This window comes from Bacillus rossius, chromosome 16, assembly GCF_032445375.1.
Source record: "Bacillus rossius redtenbacheri isolate Brsri chromosome 16, Brsri_v3, whole genome shotgun sequence".
NCBI lineage: Eukaryota > Metazoa > Arthropoda > Insecta > Phasmatodea > Bacillidae > Bacillus > Bacillus rossius.
The window spans coordinates 43,852,875-43,873,243 of record NC_086343.1 but is presented as its reverse complement, the minus strand read 5'-3'; the positions used below and the strand labels follow the sequence as shown (position 1 = coordinate 43,873,243).

At 50.9% G+C, this 20,369-nt stretch overlaps 1 protein-coding gene across 1 annotated transcript in view; it reads right to left on the bottom strand.

Moving 5' to 3' along the window:
* The window catches only part of LOC134540408 (vitellogenin-like), a 179,742-nt gene that overhangs the window by 47,596 nt on the left and 111,777 nt on the right, over window positions 1–20,369 (bottom strand). Inside the window, exons 8-10 of the mRNA XM_063383127.1 lie at window positions 19,760–19,925; window positions 17,149–17,406; window positions 1,756–1,972 (exon numbers count right to left, since the gene is read on the bottom strand). Of these exons, the coding sequence (XP_063239197.1) occupies window positions 1,756–1,972; window positions 17,149–17,406; window positions 19,760–19,925 (641 nt within the window). The remainder of the gene's footprint in view (window positions 1–1,755; window positions 1,973–17,148; window positions 17,407–19,759; window positions 19,926–20,369) is intronic.

The window sequence follows — 20,369 nt, the reverse complement described above, 5'->3', positions numbered from 1 at the left end:
AAATGATTGGGTTTGACCAACGACAGAACACACATGGCCAAAATTTGGCTGTGCGTGGCCACTGACTGGACCTGCCTGGTTAATCAACTGTCAAGTGGTAATGCCATGAAGTAACATTCCAAGTCATGTAATGGACTCGCTTCGCACTCTGTGAAGACTGTAAGAATATGGAAACACTAGTAATTTGTTTGTGTTTGTACATGTATAAATTATTTTATATTTTAGAAATTGTTTTATTTATTTATCAACCCTGTTACTTCAATGTTAAAGTAATTTTTTAAACATAATATAAATTTTTGCATCGATTAGTATTGAACCAAGGAATAAAATCGATTTAATCAATCTTGACATTAATATTGGAAATATTAAAATGAAATTGGGACTTTTTTTTCGAATTTCTAGCTAAATAATTACAGATTTTCAATATGGTTGTGAAGATGATCGACAAAATGGCGGACACTATGGTATTAAGTACCATCGCACTCTAGCGGGTTAAAACTAACTAATATGGTAAGCACAATCTCCAGTTGTGGGTATTACGTGACACTAGTACTCCTGGTATCGAGTATTGAAAACAAGATGGTGGCAGTTCCCTCTAGCAGACGATATGTTCACTAGCACTCCTAGTATCAAATACTAAAGAAAGTATGGTTTCAGCACTCTCTAGCAGTTGCTAATATTATTGCTTCAAATGAAAATTTAAGTTTCTTATTTTTATATAACTTATTTAATTCTGGGTCTGATAAATATCTAAATGGCCGTGCGGTCAAATGTGTATATTTTCCAATCCATAGGTCCAAGCTGTCATGGTTAAAATCACCTCGCTTCCAATGTATTTTGTATAAAATTCAATTTAATATGTCGATACGAAGCATAACAACATTGGTACATAGTGGAACATCAACCTTATGTGCATGAGACAGAAAAATGCTGGTGTTCTCTATTAACAAATAGCAAAGATGGCGGTATCCAAGATGGCGGCCTCCAGCAAAAAAACAAGATGGCAGGCATGACATCATCTAAGATGGTGGCCTCCAGCAGACAGAAAAAAGACGGCGGACATGATTACAGGATTGAATAAATGTATGTGACATTATAATCAAGATATTGGACGTGATGTCATAATTTAAATGGCGGAAGTTTCTACTATAACGACAACTGAAGCATAAAAATCGGGGCTCTCGATTTCAACGTGGTTGAAACGAAATGGCTGCTGAGGGTACATCAAGGCTAAAGCCCAAGATCAAAGTCAAAGGTCAAGGTCAAAGATCAAGATTAAGGTCATGACCTCTGAAGGGACTTCTGCGTATAATTGCCCTCTCTAAGGAAAATGGCCTCTCCCTGAGGAAAATAGTCCTCTCTGAAGAAAATTGCCTTTCAGGGAGTTTCACCCCTCTGGAATTTTGAGGAACGACATGGAACATCTTCCATAAAAATGGGAATTTTCCCTTCGAAATATGGACATTTGTAGGAATTTTGAGGAAATTTTTCACTAAGATGGCCGCTGTGACATCACAATACAAGATGGCGGGTTCACCTCAACCCAACCCAGCACCTCTCGGGTAACCCATGGTTAGGACCAGCCAATATGAACTACTAGTTTGTTATTTTAGCATATCTTAATTTAATAACTAGTTATCGTTTACTCGATCTACGAAACTTAAAAATGTCTGTATGAAAACAAATGAAGAAAATGGAACCTAGGAAGCTGATATGCCTGTGTGGCCGGAATGGAGGGCTGGGGAAGCCACACACCTTGACCCACGTCCTCACGGTACAACACGTCCTTGACGCGCTGCAGGACCTGCTCGCTGGGGCAGCGCATGGCGGCCAGGTAGGCGGCCACGCGCACCTCCGTGTCCTCCGCTGCGTCGCTGTAGGCGTACAGCAGGTGCGAGGTGCCGATGTCCTCGCACGGCAGGCGCCGGTGCGCCGAGATGGCCGCCAGCCGCACCTCCGTCGAGCGGTTGGCCTGTCGCACACGTCCCCCGTCCCCCGGTTCCCTTCACTGCTCCTCGGCCACGAGGCCACACGAAACTAGACCCAGTGAACTGAACCACCCGCAGGGATTTCGGGAACTCAAATGGAGCTTTAGCATCTTACCATACATCACTTTGCTCTGTCACTTTCTTTTGTCTGTACATTCTGTACTCTTATTTTTATAGTAAGCTGACACTCGGGACATATGAGTTGTGAATGATCTCACCTGTTTCCTTCCAATTAGTATTTTTAGCACAATTCTAAATTTGAATTTTTGAAAAATGATGTCATCAGTCATTTTTTTGCTGCAAGAACTTAAACTTTTTCCGCCTCCTGTACACTCCCGTTTAATCTTTGTCAGACCTGTCTCCCCAATCGTTCCCAGCATAAATATAATGTTGCCTACCATCTAATGACCCAGCAAGTGCTATCGTCTTAACACCGCTTTGGCGCACGTCCGTCGCCTGTAGTTCTCCTCCGAGCCGTGACAAGAAGTTTTATGTCCTGCAAGCTTTTAGAGCAGCTAGGTTCTAAGAGCCAGTTTTACGCGAGTGATTTAAGGCACATCCGCAGCTCATCTTAACTTACGTTTGGCACGTCGCTGGCTTAATTTCCCACTGGCAGCAGCACATTTTCCAAATCCCCCCCCTTTCCAGCCTTTCCTGGGAACCAGGCTCAGTTGAATGGCCGGTCGAATACCCCAGCCTGTCTCGAGGCCACGACTACAGTCTCAGAATGTATCGCCCCTGCCCTCTAGTGACAGAGTTGCGAATTATTTCCCCTGGATGTTTGAACGCCTGCTCAACGCCTGCCCCCTGGTGCCTCACGCAACAAACAGTGCCCCGTATTTCATTTCCAAGCCACCAGAGCACTCTACTATTTCTCTTCATAAGCCCAATGCTTTAGCAGTCGTTTCGTGTGATTCGATCTCTCCTTGTTTCGGACACCCCTCAGTATGTCGCGCTGACATCGGCCAGTACCACCAACTTCGAGATATCGAAGTCAGTATTTCTCGACCACCCCCTCGGAAATCTTCGGAACCTTTATTTTGATTGACTTCGTCTTTTAATTACGAGTCGCTGCTGCCCAACCTTACTTCGCACCACGACAGCAGACTGACCACACCGCATCGTCGGCGAGCCGCACATCAAGACTTCACTCCGGTCGTTGTTTAAAGATGTAATCAGCTAGGCAAGGGATGTGATCCCTACAACTTTAGCAATTAGTAATTATCCAGTCTGCATACCTCGTAGAAGTAGTCATGCTTCGTTAAAAACTTTTACCCGCCACCCCAAGATCCCTCAAAAAAATTATATATTTTCCTGCGAATTATGTTTACTTAATGTATCATTAAGAAATGAAAATTGATACATTACAAGAAATTTTTTTTCTTTATTTTGCTATGTTCCAGAAGTGGAACATTGGCAGGAAATGGTTATACAAAAAAATCGTATATTTGTTTTTAAAATATATGTATTACTATATAAACCCATTACAATGTATATCCTTAACAATATAAAATATCTATCCCCCAAAATTTGAAAAGTATAAAAAACATCTTGGGAAATTTTTTCTATGGAAATACAGGTTATCACCCATGATAAATGCTGCTTTTGAGGTTGATGTGTCAACAGTGCAACAACATCTCTTTTACATGTGAAGCCATATCAATAATGTCTATTATTACACTTTCAGTCCATGGAAATATGGGAAACACTCAATATGGATCCTCTTCTTGCACTCATTGCATTGATACTTCGTATTGGAGCTACAATGAGCACATCTTCCCTGTGATGCCGAAATCAAGTATTGCCCATCTGATTTTCGTTGAGCCCTCCTTTGAGGAGAAATTCGCAGGAGGGCCATTGTAATCTGAACAATAAATTTTTTTGATTAGGTAAATGTAAAGTAAAAAAAAATTAGAAAAACAAATAGAAAAAAACGAAACGTACCTGTCGCCTGAAGGAAAGATGGTCCAGATGTAAACAATCCAGGCAGCAACAACAGACATGTTGAGTGCGTTGGAGAATAAGTTCCACCACCACTTTTTTGAACGCAATTTTGGCCAATAAGATCCCAACAATCTATCCATAACATCAACTCCACCCATGCCATAGTTATATTGCCTCAGGAGATGAGGTTGATCAATGGCAACTCTTGTTCTTTTTTCTTTGGAATATCTACGAAAAATAAATTATCAGGTGAAAAAGGAAAAAAAATAAACTGCATAAACTTACCTCTTAGCACTTTGCAAAGGCAGATGAGTTTTATGATTTGAAGCTATGGTCACGATTGAATTGTCGTTCCATCGACAGACATAAACTTTTCCGTCACTCAAGTAATCATATGTACGTCTCTTGGTTTTTGACATTTCTTGTGCTGGAATTAGATGACATTTTGCAATCCTATTTTCTCTGACTGTCCCTGTAGATTTTATTTTTTTGCTTCTAATTCTGCCAATAAGTCATAAGAAGTAATAAAGTTGTCAAAATATACTGCTATTTCTAAGGGATTCGAAACAGCAGCCATCTAATGGTTCACCACTCGTTTCCCGAGGGGGGTACTCAAGTCCCTTGTTCCTGAATATATATCCATATTATAGGGAAAGCCATTTGAGGAACACAGCATCCAAATTTTGTAGCCAAATCTAATTGGCTTCTCCCTGATGAACATTTTGCACGAATGGTAGCCATAATAAGGTACCATAGATTCATCAATGCTAAGAGTATTGTGAAGGATTCTAAATTTCATGAACTGTTTGTTTAGTTCATCATATAGTGGTCTAATTTTGGCTAACTTGTCACCTAAATTTATTGTGGAATTGTCCATTACATGAAAATTAGCCTTTATTTCCCTGAATCGATTTCTTGACATAATAGTAGAGACAATGGAAACTTCAATATCCTCTGCTGTGCTCCAGTAAAAGTCTTCTGTGGGCACAATATGGTAACCACTAAGGAGCAGTAATCCGAAAAACTGAGCTATGTCTTTCCATTCGAATTGCAAATAACTACCATGTTGTGCTGCATAGAGAGTAGTCATTTCTGCCAAATGGGTAAGATAATCAATGTTCAAGAACTCAAAAAACAAGTCAATAGGCTCAAGGGATATCAATTTAGGAAATTTATCACCGAGTTTCGCTTGATTTTCAGAATGAAGTACATAACTGAAGCTTGTAGTTTTTTGCCAGTTTGGTTTTTCCGGGATATGTTTACCTTTCACTCCAGGTTTTGGATTAGATATTCTTTTACAATTTCTTTTAGGAGCAGGCAACTATTTACTAGTTGAAGGAAATGATTCTTGCTGCGTTTCATTGGACACAGATGCACATGATTTTATAAATAAACTGACGACAGTCGTCGTACCCTCCCAGATACAGAGGCCGTACCTGGCCACCGACGCGGGCCTGAGGGGGCCTATTTTCCCCCCCAGTGAACCCCAGTGTGTGCGACGGCCAGGGACGCACCCGCGTGCGCCCTAGCATGCCAACGAGTGTTTTTTCTATGTGACTTTATCTTTTATTTCAGTGTGTATATATTTGTAAACGATTAAGGGATTTGAATGTGTGTAATTAACTTATTTTATTTATTATTCATTGTGCAAGTTCGCTGTGTAATTAATGTCTCGTGTATGTCTTTGTAAATAATTCAATAACTTTTTCTGAAGTGTTTCGCCGTAGTATGTAATTGCAGCCTGGCGCGCCGCGGGACGGAGCTCTCTCCCACGCCGGCCGATTTTCCCCTCCCTCCCCGCCACCCGCGGGCGCCGGCCCGCGGGCGAGCGGGGAGAGGCAGTCGCGTCCTGGTCTCGAGCGGAGACAGACGTGTTCGTTGCTCCGCGAGCCGCGCACGTTGCGCTCGGGATTGAACGTTCGCTCAGTCCGCAGTCGGTCACGGCAGCTGAGCTGCCACCGCGAATCAGCTTAGCATTGTTAACTTACGAGTCATCGGGAGACGTGTCTAGCGGGCAGTTTCTACAACGCGAACGTGGTGCTACGAGTCTCTGAACTTTTCGCCGTCCACGGAACATTACGTAACGGGCCGCGTATGTACAGCGTTCCGTCTTCGGGCCCTTTCTCACTGGGTCAGCCTAGCATTAATAAACTTTACGATTCGCGCCGAAACGTATTTGAGAACCGCCCCGTCATCAGGGAGTCCGTGTCGCCGTGGTAGGGCACTTGTTCCGCGACGGTTCCGCCAGGCTGCGGCAGGACTTTATAAGCGTTAATAAAAGACGGCTCGTGAAATTCGTTAATGCCGTGTTCTGCTTGCGACAACCTACCAACATTCCTCGCAATCACTTCACTCTCCCTCCAGGTCCCGCCTTTCCCGGTCCCGGCCACGTTGGCCTGGACCCACACCTCTCCGACGAGGGCAGTACGGGCATAACAGGACATTTATTTCAACGGGAAAACGGGGACCTGAAGCCGAGGGACGTCATTTGGCGCCCAACTAGTGTGGCCGTAAGCATACGCAAGCGCACGCAAGCGCACGCAAGCGCACGCAAGCGCGCAGGTGCAGGACAGAACGGAAGCAGGTGCGGCTGCGCGGCGTGGGAGCGGCTCGAATTCGAGACGTCGCGCCGGCGCGCCGGCGGGAGATAACGCAGCGCGGGAACGGCGCGAACACGAGACGTTTCGGCGAGAGATAGCGCGTCGTGGGGGACAGAAATACAAGACGGCGGTGCAGCGGTATCCCGGACTGAAGATAACGCGCTGGGGAGGATCGTATTGTATTACTGGGGGAGATTGTGTTCACGATCCGCGGATCAGTAGCACAGGAGGACAGGATGGCGTGGAAACAGGCGGGACAAGAAAGATACGATCTAATCAGTTTCGAAACGGACTTGTGTGAGGAGGGAGACTCCGCGAAAATGGACGTAAAAAACGAGGTTTGCGGGTCAGGCGGCGCGGCCGAGGGCGCAAACAGCACGGACAGCACAGTTGAGGACAGTAAACGGGAACAGGGGGACAGGCACGCGGACGCAGATGGGCCGGTAGTGCGGTACGTGAGCACGCAGTTTGAGTTGCCAGAGTTTGCGGGGAGAGACAACGAGGACCCGCGGGAGTTTTTGCGGGAGTGTGAACACCTCCTAAAACTGTACGAAGTGCGACGGGCGGAGTGGACGCCGCGAGTGGCGGGACAGCTCCGCGGCGAGGCAAGGAACTGGTGGTCAATGGCCGGGAGTTTTGATACCGAGTGGGGACATTTTGTGCGCCAAGTCAAAACTAGGTTTGATAACGATCAGGCGCGGGCAATGTGTTTGCGGACATTTTATTGCCGAAACCAGGAGGAGGACGAGAGTGCAGAGCAGTTCATTTACGAGAAGTTACGCATGTTCCGCCGATTGGGGACAAGTGGGGACGTGAGTGCGGCGTTGCCAACCATTGTCGAACAATTGCTGCCAGAGTTTCGCCCCTTCATGAGGACGGCTGCTGGTCGTGACACGGAGGAGTTCGTGGCCCTCGCCCGCGTGATCGAACGTGACATGTCGCAGTGGAGGACGGCACTCAGGGGCGCGAGAGCTCCCCGTGCTCGCTCGGGGCCGCGAGGGGTCACCGTCACAGAGGTCACGGACAGTGACTTGACCGTGGTGAGCTACGCCGGCGGCGCGGGACCGCGCAGGACAACAGACCGCGGTGGCACCAGGGAACGCCCGGAACCAGCTGCGACAGGAGGAGGACGTCACGAGCGGACAGATACGAGAGAGAGGGACGAACGTCCGCCGCGATGCCGTTTTTGCCCGGACGCGTACCATTGGCATCGCCTCTGCCCCACCAGAGCCGCGTGGGAGGAGGCGCGCGAAGGCAACACGTCGCAGGCGGGAAACGCAGGACCGGGGGCGGAGGGACAACTGGGTGCCGCTCCCCGGCCCGCCAGCCACCGGCAGTCCCAGTAACTGACAGAACACGTCGACCACCACCGGCGCCTACCGCACTAACGTCCTGTATGCCGCCGGGAAGCAGGGGACAACGGGACTACTCCTCATCAGCTGTCCCCATGCCGAGGCAACTGCGGGGACAGCTGACTGCCGGCGCCACCACCGCGGCCCTGAGGCCGGGTATACCAGGGCCGGACCAGCCGCCTCGTCGACACGCCGTCGACGGGGTGGACAACCAGAGCGTCAGCGCAGGCATCCCGCCGGCCATCTCCGGGCAGGGACAGCTGACTGCCGGCGCCACCACCGCGGCCCTGAGGCCGGTTATACCAGGGCCGGACCAGCCGCCTCGTCGACACGCCGTCGACGGGGTGGACAATCAGAGCATCAGCGCAGGCGTCCCGCCGGCCATCTCCGGGCAGGGACAGCTGACTGCCGGCGCCACCACCGCGGCCCTGAGGCCGGGTGTACCAGGGCCGGACCAGCCGCCTCGTCGACACGCCGTCGACGGGGTGGACAATCAGAGCATCAGCGCAGGCATCCCGCCGACCATCTCCGGGCAGGGACAGCTGACTGCCGGCGCCACCACCGCGGCCCTGAGGCCGGGTATACCAGGGCCGGACCAGCCGCCTCGTCGATACGCCGTCGACGGGGCGGACAACCAGAGCATCAGCGCAGGCATCCCGCCGGCCATCTCCGTGCAGGGACAGCTGACTGCCGGCGCCACCGCCGCGGCCCTGAGGCCGGTTATACCAGGGCCGGACCAGCCGCCTCGTCGACCTGTCGTCGACGAGGTGGACCACCGGAACGTCAACACGTCGGCGCCGGAGCGAGCCGCGGACCTCGCCGCGAGTTCCCCACGCCCGGACGGCCAGGTGGCCGGGGGCGGTGGGGGACAGACGACTGCACAGCTGGGGCAGGTCGGCCCCGAGGAGCCGGAGCTGCTGCGAATTCCTGTCCGCGCTAACGGGCGGGAGATGCTGGCCCTGGTGGACACCGCCGCCAGCCGAACCTACATCGCGGCCCACCTGGTGGGAGCGGAGGCAGTGACACCGTGGAGGGAGCTGGTGCAGCTGGCCACCAGGGATGCCGTCGTTGCAGCAGGGGGCATCACTCAGGTAACAATGAGCATCGTTGGTCACGTTAGCCACGTCGAGGCCTGGGTGGTCCCCGAGCTCCGCGAGGGGCTGATTCTGGGGGTCCCATGGCTGCACGAGGTCGACGCCACCGTGGAAGTACGAGCTGGCCGGATGCACTTCGGCACCCAGGGGCGCTGGACGGTGTACGGCGTGCACCAGGTTCCCCCCAGTCCCCCTCAGTCAGTCATTCGCCTAGAAGACCTTCAGCACGGTGTTCCAGAGGAGTACGTCGATGTCATCAACCATGTCCTCACCTCTCAGGCACAGGTATTTGCGGCCGCGGACCGGCTACGACGGACAAACGTGACGGAGCACCGGATACCGATGGTACCGCACCGCCCTCCCTTTGAGAAGGTATACGGATTTGGCATCCGGGAACGGGAGGCCATACAGACTCAAATTGACGAGATGTTACGTGACGGGGTAGTGGAACCCAGCACCTCCCCGTATAACTCACGGGTGGTGCTGGCCACCAAGAAAGACGGAAGTCTACGCTTTTGCGTAAACTTCAAGGCGATAAACAAACTGACCATTCCCGCCCCGCCCCCGCAGATCAATATCACAGACGCACTGGCAGGACTGGGGGACGCCACTATTTTCACGACACTAGACTTAAAATCAGGCTACTGGCAGGTGCCGGTATGTCTGGAGGACCGCCCTAAGACGGCGTTTACGGCACCAGACGGTCGACGTTACCAGTTCTGCGCCATGCCGTTTGGTCTCATGGACGCCCCTGCCACGTTCCAGGCCCTGATGGTACGTGTTCTGGATGGGTACATTGGTGAGTTCGCCAGTGCCTATCTGGACGACGTTATCATCTGGTCCAGGACGTGGGAGGAACACGCGCACCATCTGGCATTGGTGCTAGAACGTATGGCCAGACACGGACTGACGTGCGCCCCAAAGAAATGCCACATTGGGGCCACGGAAATAGAGTTCCTAGGACACATAGTGACGGCGGAGGGGTGCCGCCCCCGACCTGAGCAGTTGGAGCTAATAGAGGGAAAGGGGGCACCGAAGACCAGGAAGCAGCTCCAGAAGCTGCTGGGGCTGCTCAACTGGCTGCGGTCCTTCGTCCCCGACTTCGCCACGGTGACGGCCCCGATGACGGACCTACTGTCGCCGAAGACTAAGTTCCGGTGGACCCCCGCCGCGGACGAGGCCTTGCGACAGGTGAAGCGCCGGTTCAGGAACTGTCACACGCTCTCACGCCTGGTGCCCAGCCGCCCCATCTTCATCCAGACGGATGCGAGTCAGGAGGGGATGGGGGCGGTGTTGTACCAGATGGATGACCGGGGCGAGAGGCGCGTGATCGAGTACGCCAGCGCCAAGTTTGGGCAGGCTGAGCGGAAGTATCACGTGAATGAGCAAGAGTGCCTTGCGGTGGTCTGGGCCCTACAGAGGTACCGTCACCACGTCGAGGGCCGCTCATTCACGCTGAGAACCGACAGCCAATGCCTCCGCTGGTTGGACTCCGCTCAGGGCCGGAAGTCTAAGTTCACTCGGTGGGCCATGCTGATCCAGGAATTCTCGTTCACGGTCGAGCACATTCCTGGACGTGAAAATCAGTTGGCCGACGAGTTGTCCCGGAATCCGGACCCTGAGAATGAGTTCCACGACGACCAGGGCTGGGAGGAAGTGCTCCTCCCTGAGCGTGAGCGCGGGGTAGAGGACTCGGTGCCGCGACCGTGCGCGTTGTACGCGCTGACAAGCCCCACTGCTCCTGCACCTGACGCGCGACCCGAGACTATGACTGACCTGCTGGCGTGGGTCCACGCGGCGCAACTCCGGGACCCCGACACCCGGACCCGACTGACAGAGTGTGGGGAGGGGGTGATACCGGGCTGCCGGAGCCTGAACGGGGCGCTCCAGACCAGGGGGGCTCACAGGTCGAGCGGGTGGCGGACCCACGTGCCGCCCGAGGCCAGGCGCTGGGTCCTGAGCTACCTGCATGACCACCCCCTGGCGGGACACCCGGGCGCGGAGCAGACGCTGCGTGAGGTCAGACGGACGTTCCGCTGGCCTGGCGACGCGGCAGAAGTAAGACGCTACGTGCGGGCCTGCCTGCGTTGCCAGGAGCGGAAGTCCAGGCGACCCGACGGCAAGGAGCAGCAGGTCCCACGACGGCCCCGGAATCCCTTCCACACTGTGGCGGTGGATATTATGGGGCCGTATCCTCGCACGTCCCGTGGTCGGCGATTCATTGTTGTGGTCACGGATGTCTTCACCCGCTGGGCGGAGGCGTTCGCAGTACCAAACGTGAGGGCCGGCACCGTGATTGCCCTGCTCGAGCGCGAGTTCTTCCCGCGATACGGGTACCCCGCGGTCCTGCTGACGGACAACGGGGTGCAGTTCACGGGGAGAAGCTGGCGAGTGTCCTGCGCGGGTTGGGGGGTGGAGCATCACACGACGCCCACCTACCATCCGCGCGCGAATCCGACCGAAAGGCGGAATCAGGACATTAAAACTCAGCTGCGCATCCGGTTGGACGAGGACCACACCAAGTGGGACCTGCACCTGCCGACGCTGCTGTTTTGCCTGCGCCGTCGGACGAACGCGGTCACGGGCCATTCCCCCGCTGAACTGGTGCAGGGCCGGAACCTCGCCCTGCCCGGGGAAGCGCGCGCAACCCCCGACTTGCACAACATGACCACGGACGATCTGCGCGAAGACGCCCGACGTCGCCAAGCTGACTACCTGACTAGACGTACGCCGCAGACGCACCAGCCCCCAGCACGACTAGAGCCTGGCCAGCAGGTGTTTGTTAAGTGTCATCACCTGTCGGCTGGCGAGCGGGGCTTTTGCGCCAGTCTGGCTCCTAAGTGGGCGGGGCCACAGGAGATCGTAGACAGACTGGGCACCACCTCGTACCTCGTGCGTCGCGCCGACGGACGGACAACTAAGGTGCACAGGGACGACATTCGACTGATAGGCGACCCGCACGACGAGTACGACCACGACGACAGCGGACCAGTGGACGGTGACGAGGCCGAGGATGACGTCACCGAAGGTGTACTGGCCGACCTCGGCGCCCCTGTGGTGGTACCGCCGGAGCCGGACCTGGGACGTCGACGGGGACACGCCCACCCCAGGTCACTGCGGGGGGTTGGCAGGGACGTTGACAGGGACGACGACACACGGGACGGGACCGATGACAACGTCGCAGTAGGAGTCCTGGTCGACCTCGATGACCCCGTGGTGACGCCACCGGAACCGGATCAGGGACGTCGACGGGGACACGCCCACCCCAGGTCACTGCGGGGGGTTGGCAGGAACGTTGACAGGGACGACGACACACGGGACGGGACCGATGACAACGTCGCAGTAGGAGTCCTGGTCGACCTCGATGACCCCGTGGTGACGCCACCGGAGCCGGATCAGGGACGTCGACGGGGACACGCCCACCCCAGGTCACTGCGGGGGGTGGGCAGGAACGTTGACAGGGACGACGACACACGGGACAGGACCGATGACAACGTCGCAGTAGGGGTCCTGGTCGACCTCGGTGACCCCGTGGTGACGCCACCGGAGCCGGATCAGGGACGTCGACGGGGACACGCCCACCCCAGGTCACTGCGGGGGGTGGGCAGGAACGTTGACAGGGACGACGACACACGGGACAGGACCGATGACAACGTCGCAGTAGGAGTCCTGGTCGACCTCGGTGACCCCGTGGTGACGCCACCGGAGCCGGATCAGGGACGTCGACGAGGACACGCCCACCCCAAGTCACTGCGGGGGGTTGGCAGGAACGTTGACAGGGACGACGACACCTGGGGCACGACACATGGACGGGCCCCCACGACGACACCGACTCAGCCTCCTACGGGGGGACAGCAAAAGGGGAACGGTGGTTGGCAACTGGCAAGAGGGGGCGGGGAACGGACGCCCGTCAGAAGGGGCGGAAGGGGTCCGCGTGGCGCAAGCATGGCAGAGCTGGAGCGCTTCGTGGACCGGGTGCTCCCGCCTGATGACGTCAGCGCCTACGCCAACGACACTGATGGACCGCTCATCGAGGACGTAACACATGACAACACTGCTCAGGGCGACCTGGTCGACCTGAGTGAACCAGTGGTGACGTTGCCGGAGCCTACCCAGAGACGTGGACGGAGGTACGTCCACTCCTGGGAACGGCGGGTGACGGGGACGGACGTGAGCAAGGACGTGACAGACGGGGTAACGGTCCGGCTCCTCAGTGGGGAGGGCGATGTCGACAGGGCCCAGCAGGTGGTCCTGGACTTGCCTTCCGGGGAGCCGAGGATGACCGCTCACGCGGGGAGGGGACCGGCGTTGCGCCGGTCCACGCGTGAGAAGACGGCCCCCCACTACCTCCGGGACTACGAGTGGGGGAGTCAGCGCAAACCCCGCGACGTAAGACAAACGACCGACGGGGGGTTACGCTGCAGCGTGATGCAGCTCCTGCCCCAGTTTGCCCGACCCGGACGGAATGACGTGACGAGCTCCGACGACCAGACAAGTGGCCGGACGCGGACGCAGCTGCCGGTCTAGGTCGGCGTCGGGGGCCAGGACGGCCTCGGGAGAGGGGGGGCATATGACGACAGTCGTCGTACCCTCCCAGATACAGAGGCCGTACCTGGCCACCGACGCGGGCCTGAGGGGGCCTATTTTCCCCCCCAGTGAACCCCAGTGTGTGCGACGGCCAGGGACGCACCCGCGTGCGCCCTAGCATGCCAACGAGTGTTTTTTCTATGTGACTTTATCTTTTATTTCAGTGTGTATATATTTGTAAACGATTAAGGGATTTGAATGTGTGTAATTAACTTATTTTATTTATTATTCATTGTGCAAGTTCGCTGTGTAATTAATGTCTCGTGTATGTCTTTGTAAATAATTCAATAACTTTTTCTGAAGTGTTTCGCCGTAGTATGTAATTGCAGCCTGGCGCGCCGCGGGACGGAGCTCTCTCCCACGCCGGCCGATTTTCCCCTCCCTCCCCGCCACCCGCGGGCGCCGGCCCGCGGGCGAGCGGGGAGAGGCAGTCGCGTCCTGGTCTCGAGCGGAGACAGACGTGTTCGTTGCTCCGCGAGCCGCGCACGTTGCGCTCGGGATTGAACGTTCGCTCAGTCCGCAGTCGGTCACGGCAGCTGAGCTGCCACCGCGAATCAGCTTAGCATTGTTAACTTACGAGTCATCGGGAGACGTGTCTAGCGGGCAGTTTCTACAACGCGAACGTGGTGCTACGAGTCTCTGAACTTTTCGCCGTCCACGGAACATTACGTAACGGGCCGCGTATGTACAGCGTTCCGTCTTCGGGCCCTTTCTCACTGGGTCAGCCTAGCATTAATAAACTTTACGATTCGCGCCGAAACGTATTTGAGAACCGCCCCGTCATCAGGGAGTCCGTGTCGCCGTGGTAGGGCACTTGTTCCGCGACGGTTCCGCCAGGCTGCGGCAGGACTTTATAAGCGTTAATAAAAGACGGCTCGTGAAATTCGTTAATGCCGTGTTCTGCTTGCGACAACCTACCAACATTCCTCGCAATCACTTCACTCTCCCTCCAGGTCCCGCCTTTCCCGGTCCCGGCCACGTTGGCCTGGACCCACACCTCTCCGACGAGGGCAGTACGGGCATAACAGGACATTTATTTCAACGGGAAAACGGGGACCTGAAGCCGAGGGACGTCAAAACTTACTTGTCCACATACGTCAGTAGGCTCCACTTCTCCCAAATTGTTGTCATCAATGTCTTCATTATCCGTCAATCGTTCATTTTCTTCTGGAGGTAACTGACACAAGTCGTATTCTTCATCGGAGTTATCAGTGATAGAATCATTCAAAGAATTCAAGTAGTCAAGAGTGTCATTCACTGTACGAAACACTGTAGCTCAACTTCGGCCATCGAACGTAAAACTTTCAGTCCTTCAGTTTTTTTATATCTTCAGAATAACATTAACTCACGAAGTTGAAAAGATCGGAACATCAACTATTTTTTTCAGGAATTTAATCGCTCTACGTGCACTGTGATTCCAAAAAAACTTAACCAGTTTATTGTTCCTGATTCTATTTTAATTATGTCCAATGATTAATGGTAATTTTCTAATTAGGGTCGGCATATTCTTTAGATAATGTAATTTAAAAAATCCATGTTAATATAATTTAATAATGTTAATATATTTATCAATAAATTTATCAAGTATTATTTTTCTATGTGAAAGTAATTAAAAGTTAAATAAATATAGAGGTACTTATATCTGTACTTATATCAATGAGATTTTGCGCCTGTATCAATGGGTCAAGTATATGACTACCTTAGACCTATCATCCAGATACTGGCAAATCCCACTTCAGAAAGAATCATTTCATTATACTGCATTCCTGTTTTGAAACCAATAGTTCATTTTTAGAGCGCTTCATTTTGGGTTATGCAATGCAGTGGCTGAGTTCACTAGGTGTCTGCTGGCAACACTAGGCCCGGAGTACCTAGAAGCAGGAATTGATCACTTGAGGCGATTTCACCAGCACTTCAGCAAGTTGAAAGAAATTCAAGCACTTCGTATAACAATTAAAGGAAGAGCCTTGCCGGGTGCCATGAAATGTTTCTTATCTGCGAGAAAGATTTGAACTCTCCGGGATATTTTACCAGGCCTAAAAATAAGTTGGTGAAAACAAATTTCCACAAAAAAGAGACCATTAAAAGCAGATCACTTGGTTGCTTGACCAAATCACTTCTTGCCATTTCATCAGCCCTTCACCGATCGGTGAACACAAGAATTTCATAAAACAATAAAGAGAGGACCCTGCTGGGCACCATGGAAACTGCTAACCTGGTAGCCAGACCTGAACACTTCGGACCATTTCACCAAACATCTAGCGAGGTTTTTTAAACTCAAGTACACAATAACACAACAAAGGAAGAGGACTGCAGGAGGCCATGGAAAGCTGCTCACCTGATAAGAGGAATAAATCAAATTGGTTTTTTCACCAGTAATTTAGAGACCTTCTGAGTGCAATGGCAAGCTGATTATCTGGTAGCAGAACATAATCACTTCTGGCCATCACACAAACCCTCCAGCTAGTTGCGAAATACTAGGACTCCATAGAACAATTAAAGGAAGAGCTGTGCTGGGGTGTGTGGAAAACTGCATGCTTGGTAGCAGGACCTGTTCGCATTCAGCTATTTCTCCAGCTCTTCAGCGAGTTGATGGCATAAAAGCATTACATCAAACAATATGGTGGTAGCCCTGCTTGGTGCCATGGAAAGCTGTTCATATAGTAGCTGATCTTGATCATTTCGGACCATTTCACCAGCTCTAAGCGAGTTGGTGAAACACAAGGACAATTAAAATAAAGGTCCTGTTAGTTGGCCATATAAAGATGATTAACTTCTAGCAGGACCTATCACTTCGGATGATTCCCCAACACCTCAGCGATTTGGTGAAACACTAGCTTTCCATAACACAACAAAGGAAGAGTTGTGCTGGGTGCTATGGAAAGCTGCTCACCCGGTAGCAGGACCTGACTATTTCGGGCGATCCCACCGGCACTACAGTACAGTACATCCCTCTTGGATGCCGTAGAGACCTGCTCACCTGTAGCAGGACCTGACTATTTCGGGAGATCCCACCGGCACTACAGTACAGTACATCCCTCTTGGATGCCGTAGAGACCTGCTCACCTGTAGCAGGACCTGACTATTTCGGGAGATCCCACCGGCACTACAGTACAGTACATCCCTCTTGGATGCCGTAGAGACCTGCTCACCTGTAGCAGGACCTGACTATTTCGGGAGATCCCACCGGCACTACAGTACAGTACATCCCTCTGGGATGCCGTAGAGACCTGCTCACCTGTAGCAGGACCTGACTATTTCGGGAGATCCCACCGGCACTACAGTACAGTACATCCCTCTGGGATGCCGTAGAGACCTGCTCACCTGTAGCAGGACCTGACTATTTCGGGAGATCCCACCGGCACTACAGTACAGTACATCCCTCTGGGATGCCGTAGAGACCTGCTCACCTGTAGCAGGACCTGACTATTTCGGGAGATCCCACCGGCACTACAGTACAGTACATCCCTCTGGGATGCCGTAGAGACCTGCTCACCTGGTAGCAGGACCTGACTATTTCGGGAGATCCCACCGGCACTACAGTACAGTACATCCCTCTGGGATGCCGTAGAGACCTGCTCACCTGGTAGCAGGCCCTGATGACGTCGGGCGACGACGCCACCACGCCAGCGTTGCCGATGGCCCTGAGCGCGAGCAGCACCTGGTCCTCCTGCTGGCGGGTCGCGGTGCTGCACTCCCGCCCCAGCAGGCCCTCCAGCCGCGCCATCACGGTCCTGACGGCCCGCCGGTCCTGGCAGTCGGGGTCGGCCGCGCAGTAGCCGTGCACCAGCGCGGACACGGCGAGCAGGCGCCTGGCCCGGGGCGGCTCCTCGACCAGCGGCTGGCGACCACACGCACCTCCTCTCGTCGCCACTCTACAGCCACCTTGCCCAGGAGATGCTTTCATTGTGTCAGTTTTACTCTAACTTCACTCTACATGGTACGGGGCCTGCTGTATTCAAGGTCAAAGAGTTTACTGGGCTTTCTAACTAAACCACAAGTCCTACTCTGAGTTACATGCATAGCTAGACAATATATCTTTTACCTTGACACTAAGGGCGGTATTCCAAGACGTTTGAGTAATGTAGCGAATATGCACTGACTTGTTGGGCAACTGCCGTACCCTAACTCTCGGGACATATTCCAAAACGTGTCCTAACTGAACCCCTGTAAGGTATCAGATCGGCAGCCGTTTTAATAAACGAGGACTTGTACGAGGCTATAAACAGTTGTACTTGGTGGAATCTATCGTTATTTTAGCATTTTTTTTAAATCTATGGAATTATAATGTGAAATAAAATATATAATTTTTGTTGTACAAGAATAAACGATGCATTTTTGGCCGTATTTTTGTTTGCTGTTTTTTAAGATATTAGGGGGGGAAATTGTAATCGTAAAAGTTCCGTTAAAGTTCATTAAAAAGGAAAAAATATATATACAGTTACGGATCAATTCGGCAAAAGATAGGACACCAAAAATCGGTGCCCTAAAAATAAAGGACGGCCGTGTTCTATCGTGCACTTGGAATATGGTTAGGGTACAGGTATTGCATATTCAAAACCTAAACCCTTATTTTTGTGTCTTGGAATACGGCCCTAAGTGTTCTACAGTAGTAACGAGAATTGAAACAGAAAAGCAAAACTAGTCTGTTAAAGAGTCACAGAAGAGCTTGAGCATGACATGAAATCCTAGAGTAAAGTGATCTCCGAGTGACTTGCATGTTTACTTATTGCTACTCATGAGTAATGTGTGTTGTTTAGCATGTATGACCATTGCAGTGGCATCCAAGTGTTTCAGCGACAGTGCAACGAAGTGACCGATGCACGGGAGAGTGCCACGACAACACTCGTGGCAGTTGGCAAGTGGATCGATGGAGGTCTCGTGGGCAAGCTTGCACCCATTTCGTCGCCTGTAATTTTGGACGTGAGTTACAAATGCTCACGCGAATGGAGTACCAGAGTCGACTACACAAACTTGCAAGTAAGTCACGTCCCAATTCCTGATTGGCCAGCTGGACGCCGTCGGAAGACCGCAACGACTGTTAACTCTATTTAGTGAGGAATGCAAGAGCGCTGTCTTTTATGAGTTCTTCCTAAATACCCTAAAATTTTCTGTTTGAAAGAAGTCCTGCAGGCGTGAGAATGCGATATGTCGCGACTGACTATTTAAACAGGATGCAATTTTAATGTGCCGGCAAATTTAATTTTAAAATCTTTAAAGAAAATTTGTTAGAAACGAAAAGCACCTAAAATTTAAATACCTAAGAGTTAAAGTTTTTTATTTACGTTTTTGTGATAAAATAGTATGTAAATTTTTCATGATATATAATTTTTATATAAATATGTACATATGTGCCTATATTTACATTTTGATAGTTACAAAGAGTAAGACATTTATATAATTTATTATATTATACTTTATCACATACATACGTGTTATATTTTAAGATGTATGAATTTTAATCTTAAATATTTTTGAAGTAATTTTTTTAACAAAGTGTTTGTATTTTTGGTTAACATTGGTTTGTGATACGGGAATTACACAGGCCAACAATTGTTTTGGTGCCGGGAGACTTTGGAGCTGATTTAATATGAATTTGGTGCCCTGAATTCAATTATTGCATTAGTTTTTGCCTAAGAGGTCAAATTTCTAAGAAATAACATTTTAGTGCAATATTAGTTTTATGTTATTTTAGGTGAAATCCATGAATGAAATCTAAAATTTAACATGAAAATCGTATTATTAAATTAAACAAATATTATATTATACAGATATAATATTATAGTCTACAAATATTATATTATAAAAATATCATTATATTATACAAATATTATTAGTTTATACTAATATTATTATATATACAAAGATAGTACCAAGTCATTGTTGGAACCAACTAGTCACTCAACACTTAGGAAGCTTATTTTTCGTGAACTTCATGAACTTATCTTGGAACAGTCCCTTTTTAAACTTGAGCATATAATCGGACATCATGTGCGTATCACATCTTCATGACCATGAATATTCAATGTAGCATTTAATTTTCTTCATGGGCTACGGTTTGAATGGTGTCAGTAAGCGAAGAGGCACGAGGCCAGATGGAGGTAGTGCCAGACATCTTGCAACGATGCCCTCGCAGAATTTGGGACCTGGCAATGGCAAACAAAGACAGACCTGCCAGTGAGGTCGGCACTCACCAGCAGAGCTTCCAGAGTTTCGAGCGAGGGTCTGGCCTGGAAGGCGAGGGACTGCAGCCAGCTGTCTCCTTCCTGCTGGCTGATCTCCCCGGAGGAGAGCAGATGTACCATCAGCACCGCGCTGTCCGCAGTCCACACGAGAGGCACCGCGTCCAGCAAGATCTTCCTTCAGCGCAAACACACAACCCACGCTGCCTTACTATAAACAACCTGATACTTACACTGTACATTTTTAATGGGGGTATAAGAAAACTGCTAAGAAAATATCTGCATAATCTTCAAACCCATTCGGCGTGGCTTCTTTAATAATTAGTATGTACAAAGCATATTTTACATAAACACATAGTTACATAAACAGATCTAAGGAATTTAATTCTATGTGTAAAAAATATATGCACAGAAGCATCATGCCAATTATGGTAAATTATAATTTATAAGTTTGTCTTGATTACTTTATGAATAAGTTATTATTATTTCCAATTGCATAATAAAACAAAAAAATCATAAATGAACATGTCTAAGTACTGAGGAGTGCAAGTAATAAATCAGATAGTTTTCTTTAGAAATGCTTTCTTTTGTATTTTCCAAGAGTATATAATTATGTATAGTT